Raw genomic sequence first — 22550 nt, 5'->3', positions numbered from 1 at the left:
AGTGGATGATTGTTTTTTTTTTATTACAAAATATCCAACTTTATTAACCCCTGAAAGTTTCGTTTACTTTTGGCAATGCACGATATGCAGCACCAAATTCAATTCCATAAAAAACAACATAGTGACAGATTAGATAAATATTAAGCCGGCACAAACTCAATCATCTGATGCCCAACCAAGTTAAATTTAGCGGGAGGTTCACAAAGGAACCATTGTAACTTTCAGTCATTGTATGCTTGGTTTGAATTTGCTTGGGCTATGATGAATTGGCCCTAATAAAGATACAGCATTTAAGTTCAGTTGATATTTTTAACAACGTTGCAGCTGCAAAGCTTCTCCATAAAACCGATTGCTTTCTTCACATGTAAAAAACTAAAGCCGTCGATTTTCCTTTTGATTGTTTTCCTTGCTAGTTCATTCACAACATTATCAAATAAATGGAATGCAATACATGCAGAAGCGATGACATTTCACAAGGGGTCTTATAATTTTGAGGACATTTGTCAAAAACTTAACGAAGATAAAAGTAGCTGACGCCTTGTGCGTGATAAAGACTGTTATCCAACTGCAGCTTACAATTTTTAAACCTAAGAAGCAATGCCAGTGATTGTATAAATAGCATAGTTAGGATCTGATGGAATTCAAATAAATACAGTACTAGTTATGAATTCACAGCTCAAGGATGCAAAGTTAAAAATACATTTTCTTTGTTGATTTGCTCAATTATACAACAGTAATATTTTATTTTATATTTCATGTAATTTTTTTAAGATTTCCTTTTGCTGTCTCGACAAAGATTGCGTTATATTACAGCGTGACTTCGGATAAACGATTTTGTTCAATTTTAGAAGACAAAGGACATCGATAATCCAATAAACCAATGAACACTCGAAGCCTGCGCGAATAACGATTGCTTTCTGGATTTAATTCTGATTGGTTGAGAAAATAGTGCGAGTAAGAGTGAAAAGCAAGTGCAAATTACTTTCGACACTCAAGTGAAAACCGCTCTAAACAACAAGACTAATGTTAATTTGATAAGATGTTGAAACGCTAACAATTTACGTTATCCTAAGTCGTTATGATAGGCTAATATCTCGAGAGGCGTACTGACCCACGATAATAAATGGCAAAATTTCAATTTGCATCCCGTAAGTTTCAGTCCCACGTCATTAACAGAAGATTGTTCTGCAACGACAGGGGTGTTGCTCGAATTGTTGACGGCACGAAGCAAACGCTTCAAATTAAACTAAGTAATGACGTAGATTTCTCCACGAGTTGACTCTGGTTATTTCATGCCTAACGAAGTGCATACTTATCAAATTTATGTTTCATATATTTTTACTGAAAGGTGCTAGTGTTACAGTTATAGTGCAGTGGCACATAATAGAATGGTGAACTTTTTCAAAACAATAGCAGTTGCTGTTGTTAATTGAAAGCAAACAATACTCGCCAGTGAATGGTGGGCTGAATCAGGCACGAACGCTTATTGGACACATCTGACGTTAACTCACAAGGCTCTGACGTTAGCTCACAGGGCAAATGTTTGACAGGGATTTTCATTCAAATGTAACATTGTTATAAAACTCCTTGTGATATAAGTTTTTATATTGGTGAGCATGTATTCCAATTTGATCCGCGGTGTTCAGTTCTTCCTTTTATGTTTTCTGATAGCGAAGGCTAGTTGTTTTGACGGTGAGTTTATTCCCTTAATATAGTCCTGTCCATGATTTTTTGTTTCCCTTCCAAATGACATTAATTTTAAAGAAGCACATTTAGTTTGTATTTTAACTAAAATCACATTTGTGTTGTTTTCACAACCCAGAAAAGTCATAGTAATATAACAAATTAGTTTTGTGTGAAATTTAAACAGAATCAAGGGAAGCTTCGTGAAGTGGCATTGAGGCATTTAGAAACATTTATATTCACCACATCTAAAATGGCAACGTTATTTTAGCTAGAGTATTCTTTCATAAAACCGGCCTGAAAAGGCTTTGGCTAATGAATAGTTCAATTTAAATTCCAAGAATACAGTGATCTAGATCTTGTCATTTACATCAAAGAACATCAAAGAAATACATCAAAGAAATAAGGAAATTATTTTAGAACCTAAAGGCTACAAAAAGAAACTTATAAGTTTTAAAGCCATTGTGTTTGTGCAAAACAAATCGTGATGTTTGCTTTTAATAGGATGTTCTCTAAGAGCAGCTGTCATCCCAGTCGTTTGCTATCTTAGCACATTTATGGTTCATATTTGCAAGTTTTTTTACAGTTCAGGGGACTGAACGAAGTGGAAATTAATATGGAAAGCCTGTTCCCATACCAAATTTCGGACACAATGTCATCAGTTTATGGTACAATTTTAGTGTTTGCCTCTATGATGTTATTCTTGAAAACAGGTGAAAGTGATATCGATTGATGTGTTGACGTAATGATTTTGAAAACCAATTTCAAGACCCTGCAGCTTTAGCGAGTCCTTCTTTGAACAGTTGAGCAACTGTTTTTAATACTGTTTGGCTCTGAATTAGCCAACGTTACAATGAACAGAACGAAACAGCCATAACTATTGTTCACTAGGAAGCTAGTTTCGCACATAAACAACGTAAATTAACTATTTCTTGGAGGATAGTGGAATAAGGCGTGAGGAATTAAAATTAAATATTTAGTTGCATTTGATTTATTCGCTTTCGTTGTCAAAATTATAGAAAATCCAAGTGAACGTGAAAAATATTGTTTTATTTTGAATCATGGGTTAATATTGATCCGGTTCATTAACCATAACTAGTACCTGCTGTTTTGTTTAGAAGCCGCGAGTTCGCAACTGTAAATACGTTTAGTGTTAAACTGTTTAATTCAACCTGCACAAAGCTGTATAGTACATCTGTGAATTTTTGACAGTAACTAATGTTTTCGAGCAGAAAATAAGGTTTTGCTTATTTTGTTATCTGTATCGCGTGACCAACTCCCTCGTCAATAGAACTGCACTGTAAAATATTCTTTGGTTACGTTATTGGATTAAACCCCAACTGTTGGAGCCACCGAGAGCCAAGTAACTGTGTATTCTCTGTTGACACGGAAGAATGTTTTGCTATAACAGATCCCGGCCCCCAGGAGTCTGACAAACTCCGTCGCTACAAGCGTGGTTCCCCCTCTGAATTGTTGATAAGAAAGAGAAAAACACCAACAGCGAAATATGTATTGCCACAAAGGGTCGTAACTGCAAACATTTAAAGCAAATTTATATGTAATATAAATGCCAATTTACATGTAATATAAATTAAAGTTAATGTGACAACCATGAAAGGAGTTCAGAGAAGTCATAAGATCACTCTATTCAAATACGCAGATCTGTCACGCAATATGCTGCAAGACTATCACTCTTGCGTTACATTCAAAGGTCAAACTCACTTCTGAGTGTGATGCGCTATTCGGGCTGGCCAATCACATCGCCCCTTTTCTATTATGTCAATCAAGGCCATGCGGTTTTATCTAGACTTAAGTAGTTTTACTTCAAATTCTCTGAGCTCCCTAAAAGAGTTTTCACAATAATTCCCACCCACCCAACCCTCTTTGGTTCTCTTTTAGCATAGTATTTGTAATAATGTAGGCAATGTTTTAGTTCTACGCACATATCCGGCTATGTTAAGGGTGTTTATTATATTACTATTATTATTTTTAAACGTTAGCCATAGCTGATGGACTAAAGAAGCAAGCCCGCATTTATAGACATTATTCTAATAATTATTATTTCCATTTTGTATGCTTACTTACGTTTAGAGCTGATGGACTTAAGCAGCAAGCCTGCTTACAGAAACATTGTTTTTATATTGTTATCATTTTGTATGCTAGCTCAGGCTTAGAGCTGTTGGACTTGAGCAATGTGTCTGCTTTTGAGATATTGATATACATGTAACCGTTAGCTTTAGTGTCGAGCTGGCATGTATCAACTCGACCATTCTGTTATTCGATTACTGTCTCTTCTGAACTTATTCAATAGCTTTAGACCATCTTAACTAAGCATTGTCTTTTCTTATAGTTAATAAACCACGGGAGGGGATGAAGTGCTCTGTACCATTCGCCCTTTTGCCCCATAGCCTCACAGGGTCAGCTTTCCCCTTATAGTGGGGCCCCCCAGTGTTGCTGTTGTTGGTTGTTGTGATTGTTCCCAAGGGTCCAAGAGATTAGGACCCCTGTTTCTTGGGAACCAGGGCATGTGGTTGTGTTTGTTCCCAAGGGTCCTAGAGATTAGGACCCCAGTTTCTTGGGAACGTTCCCAAGGGTCCTAGAGATTAGGACCCCAGTTTCTTGGGAACCAGGGCATGTGGTTGTGTTTGTTCCCAAGGGTCCTAGAGATTAGGACCCCAGTTTCTTGGGAACTAGGGCTTCCTGAAAGGAAGGAGAGGATTCCAGTCTCTCGTTGCCAACCAACTAACCTGTGATACATGTACCCTGCATGATTTCTATTGATGATTCTGATTGGCAACTCGAGCACTTCATCCCTTACCCCTTTTCTCCCACTGAACTTGTTGTCTTGTTTTGACTTCATGGGTTGGGAACATTAATTAATTTGAACCTGGGAAAATTATTGTTTTCATTGGCAGTCGGTGTCTTTTGTTTAAATAACAAAATATCTAACTTTATTAGCCCCCGAAAGTTTTCGTTTACCTTCGGCAAAGCAGGAAATTTGGCACCAAATTTAACACCATAAAAACAACATAGTGACAGATTAGTTGATTATTCAACCGGCACAAACTTAATAATCTGATGTCTTGAATGAAGCCCAAGCAAGTTTAATTTACACGTGGCGGGAGGTTCAAAAAGGAACATTGTAACTTCCAGTCATTGTTTGCTTGGTTTGAATTTGTTTTGGCCCTAATTAAGATACAGTATTTAAGTTCAGTTGATATTTTTAACAACGTTCCAGCTGCAAAGAAGAAAACCGATTGCCTTTTTCACATGTAAAAAACTAAAGCCGTGGAATTTCTTTTTTATTGTTTTCCTTGCAAACAATATGCCCTATGCTCGTTTATTCACTCTAAAATACTGTTAGCCTTAAGGTCACATATGACGTTTCATTACCTAATAATAAAAACAAAGCTTTTTTTGTAACAAGAATTACTGTCAACATCATCCCGTGTGAATTTGGTGAACATGGCATCAACGGTTTTAAAGTTAAGGGAGGGGAGGGAGTAGCTTCCGAAGCACCTCGCTAACTATTCTCATAAAAATACCCGGTATCATACGTCTGATTGTTAATTATAAAATAGCTGAGATTCACGCGCAGATAAATAAATTCAGGTTTTCTTTTTTTACCAGCAGACGACCAACTGTATCGAGCTATGTAAGCTAGTAGAGAAAATTATACGCTTATGGTGGCTTTACATTTTCATTTAGTTTTTTTTTTGCTGTTTTAAAGAACCTTCGCCTAGCTGGTGCTCAGATTTTCTCTGCACCATCTCAGGAGCGAGATCACGTGGCTTAATTGTCATAACGATTTTGTGCTACTTGAAAAAGCAGTAAAGGTGTTGGTATTAATTGGAAATCCCCTTAGAGTTGGTTGGCCTTGCTGAAACGTACCGTACTAGTCATGAAAATTGTTAAAAAAGTGGTGTGGCTTCGGACGGATAGGTCAGTAGTGGCCTAAAACATGGAAAGTCGGGCCGACGTTTTTAAGTTTGACGGTGTAACTTGGAAGAAAAGCACTTAAAAAGCCATTGTTTACATTTATTCACCCCCTTGGGGAACGGTTTTATTTCTTTCTATTGTTGTTCAAAGGATATGTTGTTGATCACTGAGTGCACTCTCGTAATTCTATCATAGTTTACACAAAACCTTAGAAGATAGAGACCGCCCATTTAAGTAAAATGTAAAAACATTGGAAATAAGTTTTTATTCTTTAAATATATATTAATAATTATCTTAATTACGTTGAAACCTGCAAAATACAACCCATGTCAATAATAACTCTTTTATAGACCAATGCCGTCAATTGGAGTTTAAAGCCGAACATGCATTTGAGGGCAAACGTCTCATAAACCACGTGATACGGGTTCTTGACGTTATGATGGCGGACTTCTGTGATGCGCTGTGTTACATGGAGCATAACTGCGCCAGTTTTAATGTTATGTTGAAAAGTGACAGTCAGGGAAACAAATGTGAATTAAATAATTCTACTCATGAAGGATACGAAAACGACCTGGAGGAAAATCCAAATTATGTTTATCGTGGAACTAAGGTAAGAATTAAAAAGGCAAAACTCTTTTTCTAATTAAGAGATGTGATCAGTTCTGAACAAACTTCCAAATCCTTTGTCCCTTTACACCGTTTTGATTTTTTACACTATTATAAGTTTGTTAAGAAGATAAAGTGATTTCCTTAAGAAAAATTCAGTTTAAAGTATGTGCAATAGTGTGGAACACTGTCGTTCCGACAACCAACTGGCAACCAAAATGTGATGGTATTAACCTGTTGGTCTTATTAAAAAGGTTTAAATAAGAATATTATTGAGCTCTTCGCAGGACAAAAGAAACAGGCTGCGACCACAAACCGGTCGTATAGTATCGAGAAATAAGGTGGTAGTACAAGCATCCTTTCATTTGGGAGAGGCAGTGGCCCAATGATTAGCGCGTTGGCATCCGGATCGACCGGTCCGGGTTCGAGCCCCGGCCGGGGCACTGCGTTGTGTTATTGGGCAAGGCAGTTTACTCCCATAGTGCCTCCCTCCACCCAAGGGTGTAAATGGGTACCGGCGCATTAATGCTGTGGGGTAACCCAGCGATGGACCAGCATCATGTCCAGGGAGGAGTAGAAATACTCCTATTCACTTACTACTACGTACAGAAACTGGAAAAAGCTACGGCCTAATGGACCACTTGGCTCAACGCAGACTTTAACTTTCCTTTTTTTACTTACACAAATTCAAACAGGGTATTAATTATTAACCCTATTCAGACCGGGGGGGGGGGGGGGGGGCTTTTGAGGCCCGCGCTGACTTTGAACTTTTATAACTTTTTTAAGATTTAACCAAACTCTGCCCATAGCCAGAAATTCTGAACCATAGTAGGCGTGACATACGTCATTATATCCAATGCGCTGATTGGCTCACGGCTGTCAAGAAAACAAGTCACGCCAGCGCCGGCGCTGACAAGCCAACTTTCAGCCGAGAAAATAAAGATTATCTGGCAAATATTATCACTTGTCTAAGAAGATTTCCCTGAAATAAGCTCTGTAGAAACTCTACTGATACGTTTCTGTTTTCGCCGGTCCGATTTCGTACAATGAAAAGCCTTTCCAAGCGGTTTTGAGCCGCCGTAAATCAGATCGAAAATCATTTTCGATCCGTGACCGATATGTCACGCAGCACGAAAACCCTTAGGGGAATTCAAGTCCCAGGCTCTAACTCTTCTCTAAAAACGCCGAAAAGAGCCTGGAGAACAGCTTGAACTATTTTTCAAAATGGTGGCTAGATTTTGTGATGAAAACATTACATACGGTGAAGAAAACAGCTCGCGTTCGTCAAGAGTTTCATCCGAGCGATTTTGAAAGTGTGCAGTCAAAGACGGACAATTTTTGCGAGATTTCAGGAGTTTTATAAAGCAAAAACCGCAATGAATTCAACTCGAAGAAAACCAAAAATTATCGAAAACTAAAGTATTGGATGTGGTCTTCAAGTTCTGCATTGGAATGGAGATTCTAATCTTCAGCAAGAGAGAGAAACCCAAAGCAAAGATCAGTGGTTTGCATAAACAAGACATAATATACAAAGGTTAGTATGGCGGATCCTTGTTAGCATTCGTAAAATTTTCAAGTGGAAAAAGCCGAAAGAATTTTACTTCGCTAAGCTACAAAACCCTTTCCAATTCAAAACTATCACCACAACTGAATAAATTTTTATCGGAACAGTGAAATTCAAGCACCTCGGTCTTTGCAGCGATCGACTGAAATACGATATCTATATTTTTTTCTTTTAGAAACCTAAGAGCACACGCAAACACAATTGTCACGCTTCGTGGGGGGTCGCGGTTCGGTCGTGGTTCGGAATTTCTGGCTATGCAAACTTTCTGAGGTTTCCTAAAATGTATCTGGCAACAATTTGGTAGGGTTGGATGATGTGTCATGAACTTGACTTCACCATGCCAACGGCATTTTGACAGGCATGTTTTTCCAAATTTGTAATTTTGCATGTTTCTGTTAATAAAAATCAACTTAAATGGAACTATTTTTACATTTTTACGCGCTTAAAGCACATTTTTAATCATTTTGAGTACTTTGCAGTGATTTTGGGTGGTTTTCTGGCATTTTAAAAAAAGTTTGAAATCCAAGATGGCGGATCCAAGATGGCGGCTGTTTTGACATCATGATGTAATTGTCACGTGATGTGACGTCGCCATCCCACGTGACGTATACCAAAAGAAAGAGTTTCAGACATACAATACATCCTATAAGTTTCATGGTGATTGCTTAAATATTCTGGAAGTTACATAGGCCCCCCCCCCCCCCCACCCCGATCTGAGAAGGTCCAATAAAGCCCGGTCTGAATAGGGTTAAATGTTGCTTAGTTCAGGATGACAACAACGAGTAACATCATATATGCTCATGTCATGAAGTTTGTTTTAAATTACTGAACATTAACAACGTTTGCAATTTTCTCATTTTCTTTTTTTCCCAGAGCGCTTGTGTTAGTAACCCTTGCGCGAACAATTCAACCTGTCAAACTGGTTTTACAGACAAAGGATATCGCTGTTTGTGTACAGCTGGATTCGAGGGTCATGAATGTCAAAATGGTAAGAGCGAATGATTTAGCTTCGGTGGCGTGCATTCTTTCTTTACAACCCAAACCTTGACCCAAATTAACAATCACTTGTTATTTAAGTGAATTATAAGTAAATCATGAATATTAATAATTCTTAATATATCATAAATTGATCTAAAATTATACATTCATATACACTCGAGTATAATCACGTGGACTGAAATTGGGTAACAAACAGCCTAAGAAAATAAGATGTATTGTAGCCAAAGCAAGCTAAAATACAATAATGGAATGTAAAAATCAGTACTTATTCTGTAAACATATTGATGTCAAAAAGTGTAAATGTGGTTAATTCCTAGGGTTAATATTATCATTCGACTATTTTTTCCTTCCTTTTCACTGGCCAAGAAACTATCACTTGATCTGCAAATAGCTGCCTACAAAACATGGTCTGCTCTTGCGCTTTAGCATTTGACAGTAATTTTGCTGCAAGTAATATTCTGCTCATGTGAAGTTGACACTTATATAAAGTAATCGTTTTTGTTAAATGTTTCGTTGTTTAGTTTTCATGCGTATTCAACTTTCTCCTTTTTTTTAGATATTAACGAGTGCAATACCTTAACCCACGACTGTAGTGCCGATGCTTTGTGCGATAATACCAAGGGATCATATAACTGCTATTGCAAATCTGGCTATTCTGGAGATGGACGGACGTGCGACGGTGAATCTACTTATAGTTACATCTGTGAGAGTATTGTATTGTTTTCGGTTTGTTGAGGAGCTCATGTTTTTTTTTAGGGTGGGGAATGGGAGGAGACATGCAGTAAACTACAGTGTATAGCAACCAAAAAGGAAACGTCCTTAGTCTGTGTGCTTATAGATGATAGCGCGGACAATAATTATAACTGCAAAAAATGATATGCGTGGATGTTTGTGCTCTTGTTTAAGCTTAAAGTACACCTAACCCCCGAAACAATACTTTCAAAATTGATTGTACATGAGCTAGAGAGTTAAATGGTTAAAAATTTCTTCGTCTCAATGTTGCGTTTTTAAGTTATGAAGGATTATTTTTCCAATATGTTAATGAGTATGACGTCTACCCAGGCTTTTAAGCATACTTGTTTTGCTTATATCATTATTTACTCGCCATTACTAGACACCACATTTACAATAAAAAATGTGGAAATTGCGAGTATTATGATAATGCTTTTTTAAATACTGCTTGTGTGAACCAGTCAAAATCTGTATATTGAATTAAGACTGGGTAGACGTTTTACTGACAAACAAAATTGCTTTCAAATTAAAGAAGTGCTCGCAATCGAAATAAAATAGTTATGAATAGGAAGCTACAAAGAAACAAAAACAAAGAGAAAATGAACGGTATCACCACCATCATCATGTCATCAACTTATTATCATCATCATCATCATCATCATCATCATCATCATCATCATCATCATCATCATCATCACGCTTTAGTTGATAACTTGGTTGGTAATAGACAGCTAAAAGGCTGATTTGGAGCTACTGTAGGCTTTGGTAGATTGTGCTCGAAAAAAAAGCATGTTATGCTTTTAGCAGTGCTCATATTTTTTAGAAATTATGCCAAAATTATGCTATTTTCTGAAAATTATGCTCTCTGTCACCGAAATGATGCTACTTACATTTTAAGGAAAATAAAGATCACCAGTAACTCTATCAATTTTAACTTTAATGAACATTCCAGTCTTACAGTCTTTAGCATCGCAAATACGTATGTGCGCACCTAAAAAAGCCAAATGATTAACAAATGATATCCATATCAACCGTTTCTGGGTTCTAAATCCGAGCCAGAAAGTTACTTGTATATACTTGTTTTAGACGTCATCCACACAAAGCCATCAGTTCAAAAAAAGACAACTATGCATTAAAATTTAAAAAAAATAATAAGATTTTAAAAATTTGAAAAACTCTCAGATATGCACAGGGTGACCTTGAGTCTACCGGACCATATTTGACCATGGGTCTTATCACAGACCTCATTATTTTTCCAAAAAAAATACAGAAATAAAATGCAAACTGAATTACTTTAGAACTATGATGGTAATTTTTGCTTTCAACGCATAAAAGCTTGGATTATGCTAGCAGTGCTAAACTGAAATAAAAGCTTAAAATAATGCTCGTTTTGCTAAATTGTGCTTAAAATTATGCTAGCACAATCTACCAAAGCCTAAGCTACTGTACAAAATAAAACGTACTTAACTATGTATACGACTGAGAAAGATTTGAGTGGATTACCTACGACAAACTTTTATGCCAGGAAGCGCTGTCCGTGACCTTATTCCCTTACAGCAAGGCGCCCAAAAGTGTGACCACTTTTAATTTATTCACATTCTTTCGTGCAGATTTAATCCAATCAAAAGCCGTGGATAGCTTGCAGTTGACTTCTGATTGGATTAAATCTGCACGAAAGAATGTGAATAAATTAAAAGTGGTCACACTTTTGGGCGCCTTGCTGTAATTACACTAACATCGCTAGTAAAAATAATTTACCTGTATGAAAAGATAAATTTATATCTTTCAGATGTTGACGAGTGTGCATCAGAAACACACGACTGCAGTGCTGATGCTGTATGTAATAATAACAATGGATCATATATATGCTATTGTAAGCCTGGTTATAATGGAGATGGCAGGATTTGTGAAGGTGAAGCATTCTATTTTTCATACTCTATTACTTACTCTAAACTGAGGGAAAAAAAGGTTCCAAACAGGGATAAAGATTATGGGGAAAAGTTGTGTGGTTAAAAAGGGGTCTAGGCGGCCGTTTACATATTTTCTTTAACAATTTAACAGTGATAATCTTAATCATCTTTCTCTTTACTGTTTTCATGTTATAATTCATGTTGCGAAATAATGGAGTAATGCTAGAGGCCTAGTAACAAGCCACATGTAAAACAGAGGGTAAATATAGTTTCTCTATCGATGTATCTAATCTCTAAGCTGTGTTTTACACGAGATTGTTCTTGGTTTATATTGTAACGAAACGAAGTTTTGTGCTCGAGCGGTTTATGTGCTCGAGCTTGCAAAGACAGTTATATTGCGAAGAGTACGCGTAGTGAAGTCGTGTGCTAGGCATAAATAGGACTTACGCTTTCCTGTTGTGCGGTGTATGTGTGAGTAAGACTCAGAGTACAGTTGTTACTCAAAGTGCTGAAGTAATAAAAGTAATTGTGGACGAAGACGATCGTTACAATATTTAACCTGGTTAAACGTCGTTACATAATCTTTTACCGTTTGTATTCAGATATCGACGAGTGTAATGCATTAACCCATGACTGTAGTGCTGACGCTGTGTGCAATAATACCAAGGGTTCGTACAACTGCTCTTGTAAACCTGGATATTCCGGAGATGGACGGGATTGTGCAGGTGAAAAAAAAAAAAAACTCTTTGCAGTAAGAAGGAAAATAAACCATTTAAAACGTTACTAATTGAACATTGATTAGATAGACAACTGGATTGTTTATTAAAGTAAATAGAAGAATTGTAAATAAAAAGAAAATGAAATGAAGATAAAAATGAAGGAAAAAATAAAAATTAATAGAAACAAAACAAAAAGAATGAAAATGACCTTAGATGGAATTACATGAATTAATCAAATGAAACATTCACCTAGCTAATATTTAGGGTTCAATTGTGAATGCAATGTTACGCTACGTAGCACTGATATAAGAAGCCTGAAAGTAGAAAATTAACTGTAAGGTGATTTTTAAATGACGTAAAGAATCTCAGGAATCCTCTTCTGGGCGTTAGTTCTAAAAACGTCAACCTTGCCACGAATTTCCTCTTTTATTATACATTGTAGTCACTATTTGTCTCCTCACTGGCTAAAAGCTGACACCTAGTTCTGAGAATCAGCGTAAGCTACTGATTGTTCATTTTACTGCAAGCAGATTAGTTAATAATCTGTAGGTTGCGCGTGCAAGGCATGATTTTTAAGAGCAATTTCAATTTCACGTTTAGTGAGTGGCATCTTGGACACAGCGAAGTAATAACATGGCTCGTCAAATCGCTTCTTCAATAGAGCAAGAAATTAAAAGAATGCTGGACGATAAAAACTCAGAAAACACAAATGGATCAAAAGATTGTTGCGAAGAAACTCTTCCACGAACACCTTAAGAAAAACATCCAGTGGCAGGATGGCATAAAAGTGATTAGCACAAGTGTTGAAATCGTTTTTCGTTATTTTTTTAAAAAAAAAACGGTGTATGTTTAAACATTTATTAGATTCAGTTTTTATGACATCCAGAATAATCAAGGTCTCGGTTTCGGCTGATAACACTAATACTGACCATGATTATTTCGGATATCACCAAAATCTCATCCAATATTTTTTTTTTTTTATAATTAGCCACCACCTGCTCCCATCTGTCCTCGTAAGCGCCGTCGGTAGAGCAAAGATTTTATAATCCAGAGGTCATGATATGGCTTCGAATCCTAACCGGTGGTCCCCGATTTACTTTCTAGGGCTAACAATCAGAAGGAAATTTCTGGGTTACTTTACAACAATTGGAATTAATTACTCCAGATCCGTCTGGGACTTTCTTCTATTGAGGAAAATCTGAGGAGTTTAACCGTTAGCAAAGATAGCTCCTTATAGCGGAGCTCCCAGAGCGCAGCCCCATTCCTTAGAATTATTGGTAAGACATCGAGCTGAAAAAAATTGGTTATGACGTCAGCGTACGAGCGAACGTCCGTACAGACTCTCGGGGAGGGGGAGGGGAGTGCCAATGCAATCCTGACCAGAGGGGAGACAATGCATGCCATCCTCTTGTGATGTCAACGGCTGTCCAACGACTTACATTTTGTTATTGGGCATCAATGTTATGGTGAATTGACAGCTGTCAAAACAAGCTTTCCGCTGACCAGTATCACATGACCATTTCGCGGGCTCAGATATAGAATACATCGAGGTCGAATGTTTTTTTGAAGTTGACCGCTGACCAAGTGACTTTTCACCATTGAATCGCGGGCGCAAGTACTTTTCTGTGGTCATTTGCTCTTGAATTACATGAAGCGGGAAGCGAAATTGGGGAAGTGCGCTGGTTGCTGTCGGCTCGGCTAAATGAAATTTATAAGCTTATCAAGCTTATTTTGAACTTGTGGCGAACAGAATTTCACAAAGGAACTTGTGACCATTCTGGTTTATACCTAAGCTTTCGTGAAACAGCAAGGTTATAAACAGCAGAATTTTGAATATGGTTCAGAGTCAAAAGACAGGAAACAAACTCACAACATGCCGATTTACCAAGCGTACGAATGAGTTCACGATCACCGAGAGTCTCCGCAATTGAAAAGCACACGACAGTTTATTACAGATAAATTAATTCTGGATGTATTCCTCGTTTATCCCGGGATAGCAGCCAAAGAAAAACAGATTGTGACCGATCGAAATGGACGTAAATATTCCAAGCTACTTGTTGAGTTTAAAGCAAAGACGGTCAAAGACAAAATCCCTTTACGAAACCAAGGTAAGCTATAAGCTTATGTATTATTGATGTTCCTTTTTTAACAGATTAGAAAAGTCTCTGTTATTTATCAATGTAATAGCACTCAGTCGTTCGTGTAACCGGTATGTCAGCAGAACAAGGGCATACAACCTTATTGAAATTCGTTTTGTCAACACGAGTTGTATTCAAAGTAGATAGCATCTACTGCGATAAATTTGTTTATCCTGTAATTAAATCACCGAAGTAGGAGGAACACAGCACTTTAAAACGTTAGAAAGAGCAAATTTCCAGTTACACTACAAGATCAAAAAAAGTTTAAAAAGGGCCTGTCTGCAATGAGGAGTATATCATTTAAAGCAAATTTAAAATACATGTACATTTAAATGTACATCAAGGTTTATGAGGTTAATTGAGTATTTATGGAGGTTGTAAGAGGCAGTTTGAGTTTATCATTAATTTTATATAAGCAAATCTGTTGCATTTCTAAAACTTGCTATATTAGGATTTCCATACCTTTTATGGGTTTTTTATATGGTGTTTATTTTGTTTTTAGTGAGGGAAAACAGGAATTCAAGGGGTACAGTTAATGTCTGTGATGATGAAGGTAATCATTAGATTAGTGTCATACCTTTATTTCTCTAAATGGTCTGTGACAGAGTTTAGTTTTTGTGAATCTACATCAGTGCATGAAACTTGTTTTGTAAGTGTAAAATTTTGGGGTTTAAGAAATGATAGGTGTTTCAACTGCTTGGTAAGTTTATGTTTCATTAAAATCGTGGTTTTATTGAGGAATTTAATTTAAGCTAATTTAAAATTATAAACATTCATTTGATGCCATTGAATGATCATCAACAAATCTTATGTCTTTTTTGCCTTTTTCAGGGTCAACACGAGTAGCAGAATTTCCACAGAGTTGCAGACACAGAAAGAGAAAAATGAACAATCAGATTTTTATATTTATTTTTTTTTTATCAGAGGGCACGGTAACGAATCCTGCAATCTGATTGGTTCTTAGCACGGGAAAGATTCTCCTATATCTGCCCACGGGCCACGGTAACGCTTTCGGGAGTTTTTGTCTTGTGTTTATGAAAATTGAAACAGTTTTTTGTGCGCAAATTTAAGCTTTTATAGGCTAAAACTCGCTACTTCATGGAGTCAGACAGCCCTGAATGGCATAGTGAGAGCGAATTTTATTATCCCGATGAGGTAGACGAGAACGTGAACACTGAAAACATTGACAAATGCAAGCAAGTCAACGAAGCGACCGACAAACAGCAACAGTTCTTGGCTGAAGTGCATGATTTTATCGAAGAACAAAGGCCTGAAAACACGAAGAAAAAGACTCTGTATGACATAAATGTTTGGAAACGATATCTAACTTCAGCTGGCGAAGAGCGAAACATTGAAGACATACCTGCAAAGGACCTCAACCTTCATATTTCCCGTTTCTTCATAGAGATAAAGAAGAAAGATGGCGGCCAGTACGAGCCAACGTCACTAACTTCGTTTCATCGAAGTCTACAACGGTATTTGAACGACCACGGTTCAACCCTCAATATCCTGAAAGACAAGGAGTTCTCCTTGTCCCGAGATGCCCTTTCCTCAAGAAAAAGGCAGTTATTACGCGATTTCGGCAAGGGAAATCGCCCACAAGCCGCTCGTCCTTTGACAGATGCAGAAGAAGACTTGATGTTTGAGCGAGGCGAATTTGGCGACCAAGACCCTGAAGTCCTGCAAAGAACCGTCTGGTGGCTCTTGTCACTCCACTTCGGGTTCCGAGCACGTGATGAGAGTCGAAAGCTGAAGTGGGGTGATGTAAAGCTCCAGATTAATGGTGAAACCGGCAATGAAGAACTGGTTTAGACCGCGGAGAGAGGATCAAAATGCCGCAGTGGCGAAGGACCTGGCCGGTCATTCTCCAATAGCACAAGCAAGCAACAACACACGCTGCCCTGTTTTCTTTTACAAAGCCTTCAGAAGCCATCGTCCGACAGAGATGAACAATCCAGAGTCACCATTCTACCTGGCAATTAAACACAAACGAAAACCAAGCGATGCAGTATGGTATATGAATGCTCCGCTTGGAAAGAATTCTATCGGACAGTTTCTGAAGACGGCGGCAAAAAGAACGGGATTACAAGGGAACGTAACAAATCATGCAGTCCGAAAAACATCCATAGGCCGTCTACTGGATGCAGATGTCCCTCCTAATTACGTGGCACAACTAAGCGGCCATAAAAATCTGAAGAGTCTCGATTCGTACAAATCTGCTTCTCTCACTCACCAGCGGAAAATGTCACTCGTACTGAGCCGCTCAGAGCACATGGAACACAACGCAAGCACCACGACAAGCAACGCGCTTGCAGTAGCTACAGCATCTGCCAGTACAACCGAGCCCAATACTTCAGTTTATCCTCCAGAAACTCCAGGAGCAGCATCAGCGAAGGGTTTGTTCTCTGGCGCAACAATTGGCAAAATAGAAGGCTGTTCATTCACCTTCAATCTTGTTGATGAATCAAAGCAAGGCAAAAATCCGAAAAAACGCCGCATTATTATTGACCCTGATTCTGAATGAAAAACACTTTCACACACGCTGAAGTTGGACTTTTGTACCGACAATTTTTTGTATGTGGTTCAATTAACTTTTACATCTCGGTGCATCCATAGCTTTTCAGATGTATATTATAAATTTTCAATGACATTATATTCTGCGCAATTTCAAACGCGGTTGATGCCACACGGCATTTTGATTGACAGGTCGTTTTTTGACAAGGAATCCATTAAAGTGCAACAACAAATCCATTTAAGTGCAAAAGCGTATTTCAAAACGGTTTTTATTAGATGAGAAAGTTGAAAACTATATTTAAATAAAAATATTTCCTCTTTGAAACTGTCAGTTTGTCGTAGTTTACTGCATTCGCGAAGCGCGATGTGTGTGCGGAAAAGGTCATCATGAAAGTGATATGAAATGGAGAAAAAAAATAAATAAGTTATTTACCGGCTTGGGGTCGGTCCGTATAGTGAAAAACTGTGACCTCGGCCTTGAAAATGCTGCCCTCGGCCTGCGGCCTCGGGCAGCATTTTCAAGACCTCGGTCACAGTTTTTCACTATACGGACCTCCCAGCCGGCAAATAACATATATATATTCTTCATTGCATGTACAAATAACACTTATGTACATGTACTGTGTGTAGAATACAATTTATTTATAAGGACAGGTGTAATTTTAAAGTTAATGAAATAAAGCCAGATAAGGTACAATCATGTACATAAAAAATCATCCTGCTACCTAAACATTTAATTCCCAGTGCCCACACTACAAAGAACAGTAATTATGATAATGAGATACACATTTCATCAATCTCTTAATGCATGGTAAAATGGCATGGTAAAATTTTTGCCAAGCAATCTATACCTGAGTTTAAAACTAACAAACAGTATTAATGCCTCTCCAGAATTTTTGCTAAGTTTACATGTAATTAAGCAAAGGGCAAAGGGACTCAAATAAAGAAAAAAAGGTGTTATCGTTTTGGGGGACCCTATTTGGCAGAATGACAGAATGTCAATATTTTGCTTGCCACTACCTTTTACTCCAGTTTGCTAGCAGAAAGCTGTTATTTTTGGTTTTAGGCAATAATAAGACTGTCATCGTCACCATTCCATCGTATAGACCCCCTATTTGGGGGGAGGGGGTGTGGGTAAGCAACATACAAAACTTTCCAGTTGTATGCTATGTGCAGCTGTAACATACCAGTTATGATGAGGGTATGGATATTTTCAAGAGCAAACCTTTCTTTGTTCTTGGTTAACTTTGAGAGTTGCGAGTATAATTATCTTTAGAAGGTTATGCATAGACTACTAATGATATTCTTGATTGATCAATTTTTTAACTCTTATTTGGTGTTGTTCATGGTAAAAAGGGATACATATCATCATCCTCTCTTGATATCATATATAAAGAAAATAACATGAATATAAAAATCAGTCTAAAAAATTATAAAGGGGGAATAACTGGGGAGCTCCGCTTTTAGGCTTGCCTAAATCTATATATTAAACAAATGTGGAGAAGTTTAAAACAATATGTGCAACTTCAGTTTAAAATATTGAGTCCAATACATATTTTATTAGTAAATTATATCCTGAATCTTTTTCTCCTCTCTCTAATTAACCAGTGGTGCCGTGCAAGGAACTTTACGGAGTGTAAGTAGAAAAGACATCTAACCTAGTAGGATCTAGTAGAAAGCCTGGGCGTGGGCGTAGAAAGGTAAATACTCAATTGCTTATTTCTTCAAAACTAAAAGAAGAAACCACTGCAATTGAAAGAGGCACTATCAGCGTTATACATTCCCAACCGGTGACCGCAAAGAAACAGATCACCGCTAAGTGATATTCCAATAGATTTCAACTGTTGCGAACTACCTACAAAGATTGTTTCTGTACAGTGACTATATCCATAAAGCTAAATCCAGCACCTTACCTTATTTTCTTTCTGGTACGGATATTTTTTCGTTCGCTTACCGTCAGTTAAAAGATACTGCATGGTGGAGAAGAAAGGTAACGGGTCACAACATTTTACAATCTTTCGATTTGAAACAACTGTTACTGAACTTGAAGCTTTAGTTACCTACATGGCTGCCATAGGGACAAGTGACGACAATCGGAAATTCGCTCGTGTACTCTTATATTTTTGGTAACAAACATAACTGCCTTAGACAAAATATTGTACAAAATTGTATAAACATGATCATAAAGCATTCCAGTTGAACATGATTACGTTGATTTTTGGGACCATGTTTACTCCTCAGAAGCAACGAAACGAACCCTTACTGTAGTCTTGGAGCATGCGGAGTAGGACAGTGGACGCTTGTCATGAAGATTGACGGCACAAAGGTATTTAGATGTTATAATATTATCAAGTATCACAATAATAGTAATGCCTGCGTTTGAGCCTATTGACCCTTTATGCCAGAGCCTATCCCGGTTTCCGTGGCAGTAGGCAGCGTATCTCAACAAATATATATATGTTATTTGCCGGCTGGGAGGTCCGTATAGTGAAAAACTGTGACCGAGGTCTCGAAAATGCTGCCCGAGGCCGCAGGCCGAGGGCAGCATTTTCGAGGCCGAGGTCACAGTTTTTCACTATACGGACCGACCCTAAGCCGGTAAATAACTTATTTATTTTTTCCTACTTTAATGTGTTTGATTAAAAAACACTTAAAAAACCTACAAAGACTTTCTTGCCAAATGTGTTTGTATTTATATACGCGCGCATCCAATGTTGAGTCGATCGCCATAAGCTACGGCAAGAGTAAATAATGATCTGTTTGCTATAAGAGCTTACTGCCAAACAAAATAAATTCACTAAAATGAACAGTACTCAAGAAAAATTTCATCTGAAAAAAAAAAGAAAAAAAGCATCTGAAATAATAGAAAAGCACAATGTAGAACGGAGCAATCAGCGAGTTGCGAAACACTTTTAACTCCATTTCGGCTTGTGAGTTCTTTAAGTTAATTAAACTTACTTTTCGGACTGGAAAGTACTTAGCTATTTACATTTGTATTTAACGAGTCAAAAACCTCTGTGTTGATTCCCACAGTATTCTGTTTTGACAAAAAGTTTGCGAAAGTGAAACTGAATGAAGCTGAAATGTGTAGTTTGGTCGCCTGCACAGTGACGGCACAATATTGCGAGAATTAATTTGACTGTTTTTTAATAAAGCATCTCATTTTCTTGAATGGCGATAAGCAGTATTCGGTTTTGGAGAAAAGTAGCAGAGAAGCAAGGTGTTTGAAAGGATAAATCGAGTCTGTAAACCGGCGACTTGCAGTTAACCGCAATGGCGTGAAAATCAGTGCGAATGCACAAACAACGATCGGCAAACCACGGCCATAAAACTATAACTTCATTTTGTCACTAAAGAGAATAAATACTCGCCTTTTGGAGAACTTCAAGGCCTTTAATTCCACTGCTTAATTTCCCTTTCAAATTTACAACGGTTGGTGAACAACTACATCGATTTAAATCATTTTGGAAAGCAAAACTGTCATGGGTTCGTTCGTCTCGCCGCGAAATGAAACTCACGAAAGCGTTACCGTGGCCCGTGGGAAGAGATAGGAGAATCTTGCCCGCCCTTAGAACCAATCAGATTGCAGGATTCGTTACCGTGCCCTCTGAGAAAAAAATAAATATTTTTTATTCCCTTCAAATTGTGATGTCCGAAGCTTTCTCGGGTATCTTTGTAGGTTCGAATAACACCTTATTATGAATGCAAGGGACATTTCAAAACAACGTATTAATTTAATTAAGTCGTCTCAAAGCCGTCTTAAAGTTGTCTTAAATAAAGCAACGCACTTATTCCCGCGTCAAATATTTGATCAGTTTGACTTACAATTTAGTCTACGACCAGGCTAAATACCTGCAAAAACAAAGCAAAAAGGAAATGAAATCGAGAGCAAAGCTAGTGTAGATTAAAGTAGATACAATTATCTTCCTCGTTGATTGAGCGGGAGTTCATGCGACTCATCCTCCATGTAAGACCTTTAAAAATAAAAGAAAATGTTCATTATGATTACCTCTTCATTTATCCCTCGATGGAATTCAGTTTAAGCTTTTTAGCAACTTTGGATTCTACTTTTTAACGTTATTAGGAAAAAGCTAAGTCTATGAAGGTGGGTTTCATGACGTCATATGAAGTTATACCTTTAGGGTTTTCTCGGAATACCAGTTTACATGTACCTCATGAGATTAATTTGATCATTATCTTGTGACCACTGAATCCAAGGTGACCATAGCTTAGTTTTATTTTGTTGTCTAAATTTTGCCTTTCAGAGTACTTTCCACTATGATTCACATTATTGGAGCAACATGGCAACATTTAACCCAGAAGGAGGAGATACTGTATTTGACACACAAGAGACGAAGTTGGAGACCTACTGGAACACACCTTTCTCCAAAATCTGTCTCGGCATGAACATCCACGGCGAGGAAAACCCGAATTTTGTCGTTATAGACAAAGTAGCAAACTCTTTGTATTCACTGATTGCTGACGGGCAATACCGCGCGACCTCAACAGGTCGTGACACTTGGAAAACGCTGATTGGTCCTAAAGCCTCCTTACAGCTTAACTGTAACAGAAAAGGTTTTAATGCTGCTTGTAGTCCAGGATCCTCCAATGCAAGAATTGGTATCCTTGGTAACGAAGACAATGACTGCAGTAAATGTGACTCCAGAATCGGGTTTGGTACAGGAGGATATCCTGATGACTCCAACACGTGTGGAAACGAGGCTAAGTGGAAACCAGATAATGGAGAAAAACACATCAAAGCTATGGGATATGTTTTTGTACAGTAAGACGAGGCTCTGGATGGGCTCGTCGGAATCTTAGTTATCGATTAAATTTTCGGCGATTTCTTTGTTATCAGTTTAAATCTGCAGTACGTTTCTCAGCTATCACTAAATTTTTCAGATCTCAAATCTGAGGTATCAGTTAAAAAATCGTCATTTGTTAGCTGACAGTTTAAAACGCGACGTCATTTCTCAGCTGACAATTAGCATTTTTTCCTGTTCTCAGCTTTCAGTTTGGCCTCATCCAGACCCTCTAATACATCATGCAATGAAAATGAATGAACAGACTGGTATGTTTCCAAAGAACTAAAATGACTATGTCACGAATAGTACTCATCAGAGTTTAGAATATGCCCATTTTATAAGCGTGATATGATACGTAAAATCTCGCTAAAAAGAACTCGCCTCCATTCTATTGTTTTTGTTTTTTTTGTTGTTGTTGTTGTTGTTGTTGTACATCTTATCTTTTATGCAGTATGATTTCATCAGAAACGTTTTATTTGTTTAAGTGAGACAGCGTCAAAGTCAAAAAAGGTGGAGGAAGAGGGAGTCAGTGAAATTTATTACTTGTGACATCCACGTTACTGGGCAAAAAATTTTAAGCGAGCTTCCATTTGGTACATAAAAATAATCGAAAACGTGTCAACTAATTTTTCGCATGCGCTAGAATAAAAAAAAATGCAAGTTCTTAAAAGACATAAATTGTTCATTTATCTTTCTCTGAATGCAGCGAAGAATAACGAAACAAACGAGAAATGACTTGTTAAATTCCCAAGCACAGGTGCATTTGTCGGAAGTGTGTTCAAAGTTCTGGAACGAGATTATGGGAAGAAATTTTGGCATGTAAAGTAACAACTTTTCAGTAATAATTTAAAAGCAAATTTAAAAGCTAACCGTAAACCGGAGTGCGTGGTAGGCTAATCAGAGTGAACTCTGAACTTTTCACTCGGGTTAGCCTACTATTC

At 37.6% G+C, this 22550-nt stretch overlaps 1 protein-coding gene and 1 long non-coding RNA gene across 2 annotated transcripts in view; both read left to right on the top strand.

The window, feature by feature from the left end:
• Positions 1–22550, top strand: part of LOC144636267 (uncharacterized) — a 133085-nt gene that overhangs the window by 1908 nt on the left and 108627 nt on the right. Inside the window, exons 2-8 of the mRNA XM_078495431.1 lie at positions 5973–6232; positions 8666–8780; positions 9348–9470; positions 11313–11435; positions 12036–12158; positions 18413–18440; positions 19046–19130. Of these exons, the coding sequence (XP_078351557.1) occupies positions 5973–6232; positions 8666–8780; positions 9348–9470; positions 11313–11435; positions 12036–12158; positions 18413–18440; positions 19046–19130 (857 nt within the window). The remainder of the gene's footprint in view (positions 1–5972; positions 6233–8665; positions 8781–9347; positions 9471–11312; positions 11436–12035; positions 12159–18412; positions 18441–19045; positions 19131–22550) is intronic.
• LOC144636623 (uncharacterized) lies at positions 14049–15186 on the top strand. The gene is made up of 3 exons (XR_013567576.1): positions 14049–14260; positions 14793–14843; positions 15122–15186. It is a non-coding gene; the product is annotated as an uncharacterized LOC144636623 (long non-coding RNA).

Source organism: Oculina patagonica, chromosome 13 (assembly GCF_052425735.1).
Source record: "Oculina patagonica isolate OP01 chromosome 13, crgOcupat, whole genome shotgun sequence".
NCBI classification, from domain to species: Eukaryota; Metazoa; Cnidaria; class Anthozoa; order Scleractinia; family Oculinidae; genus Oculina; species Oculina patagonica.
The sequence above is the reverse complement of the archived record's forward strand: the minus strand, read 5'-3'. Positions and strand labels throughout refer to the sequence as shown.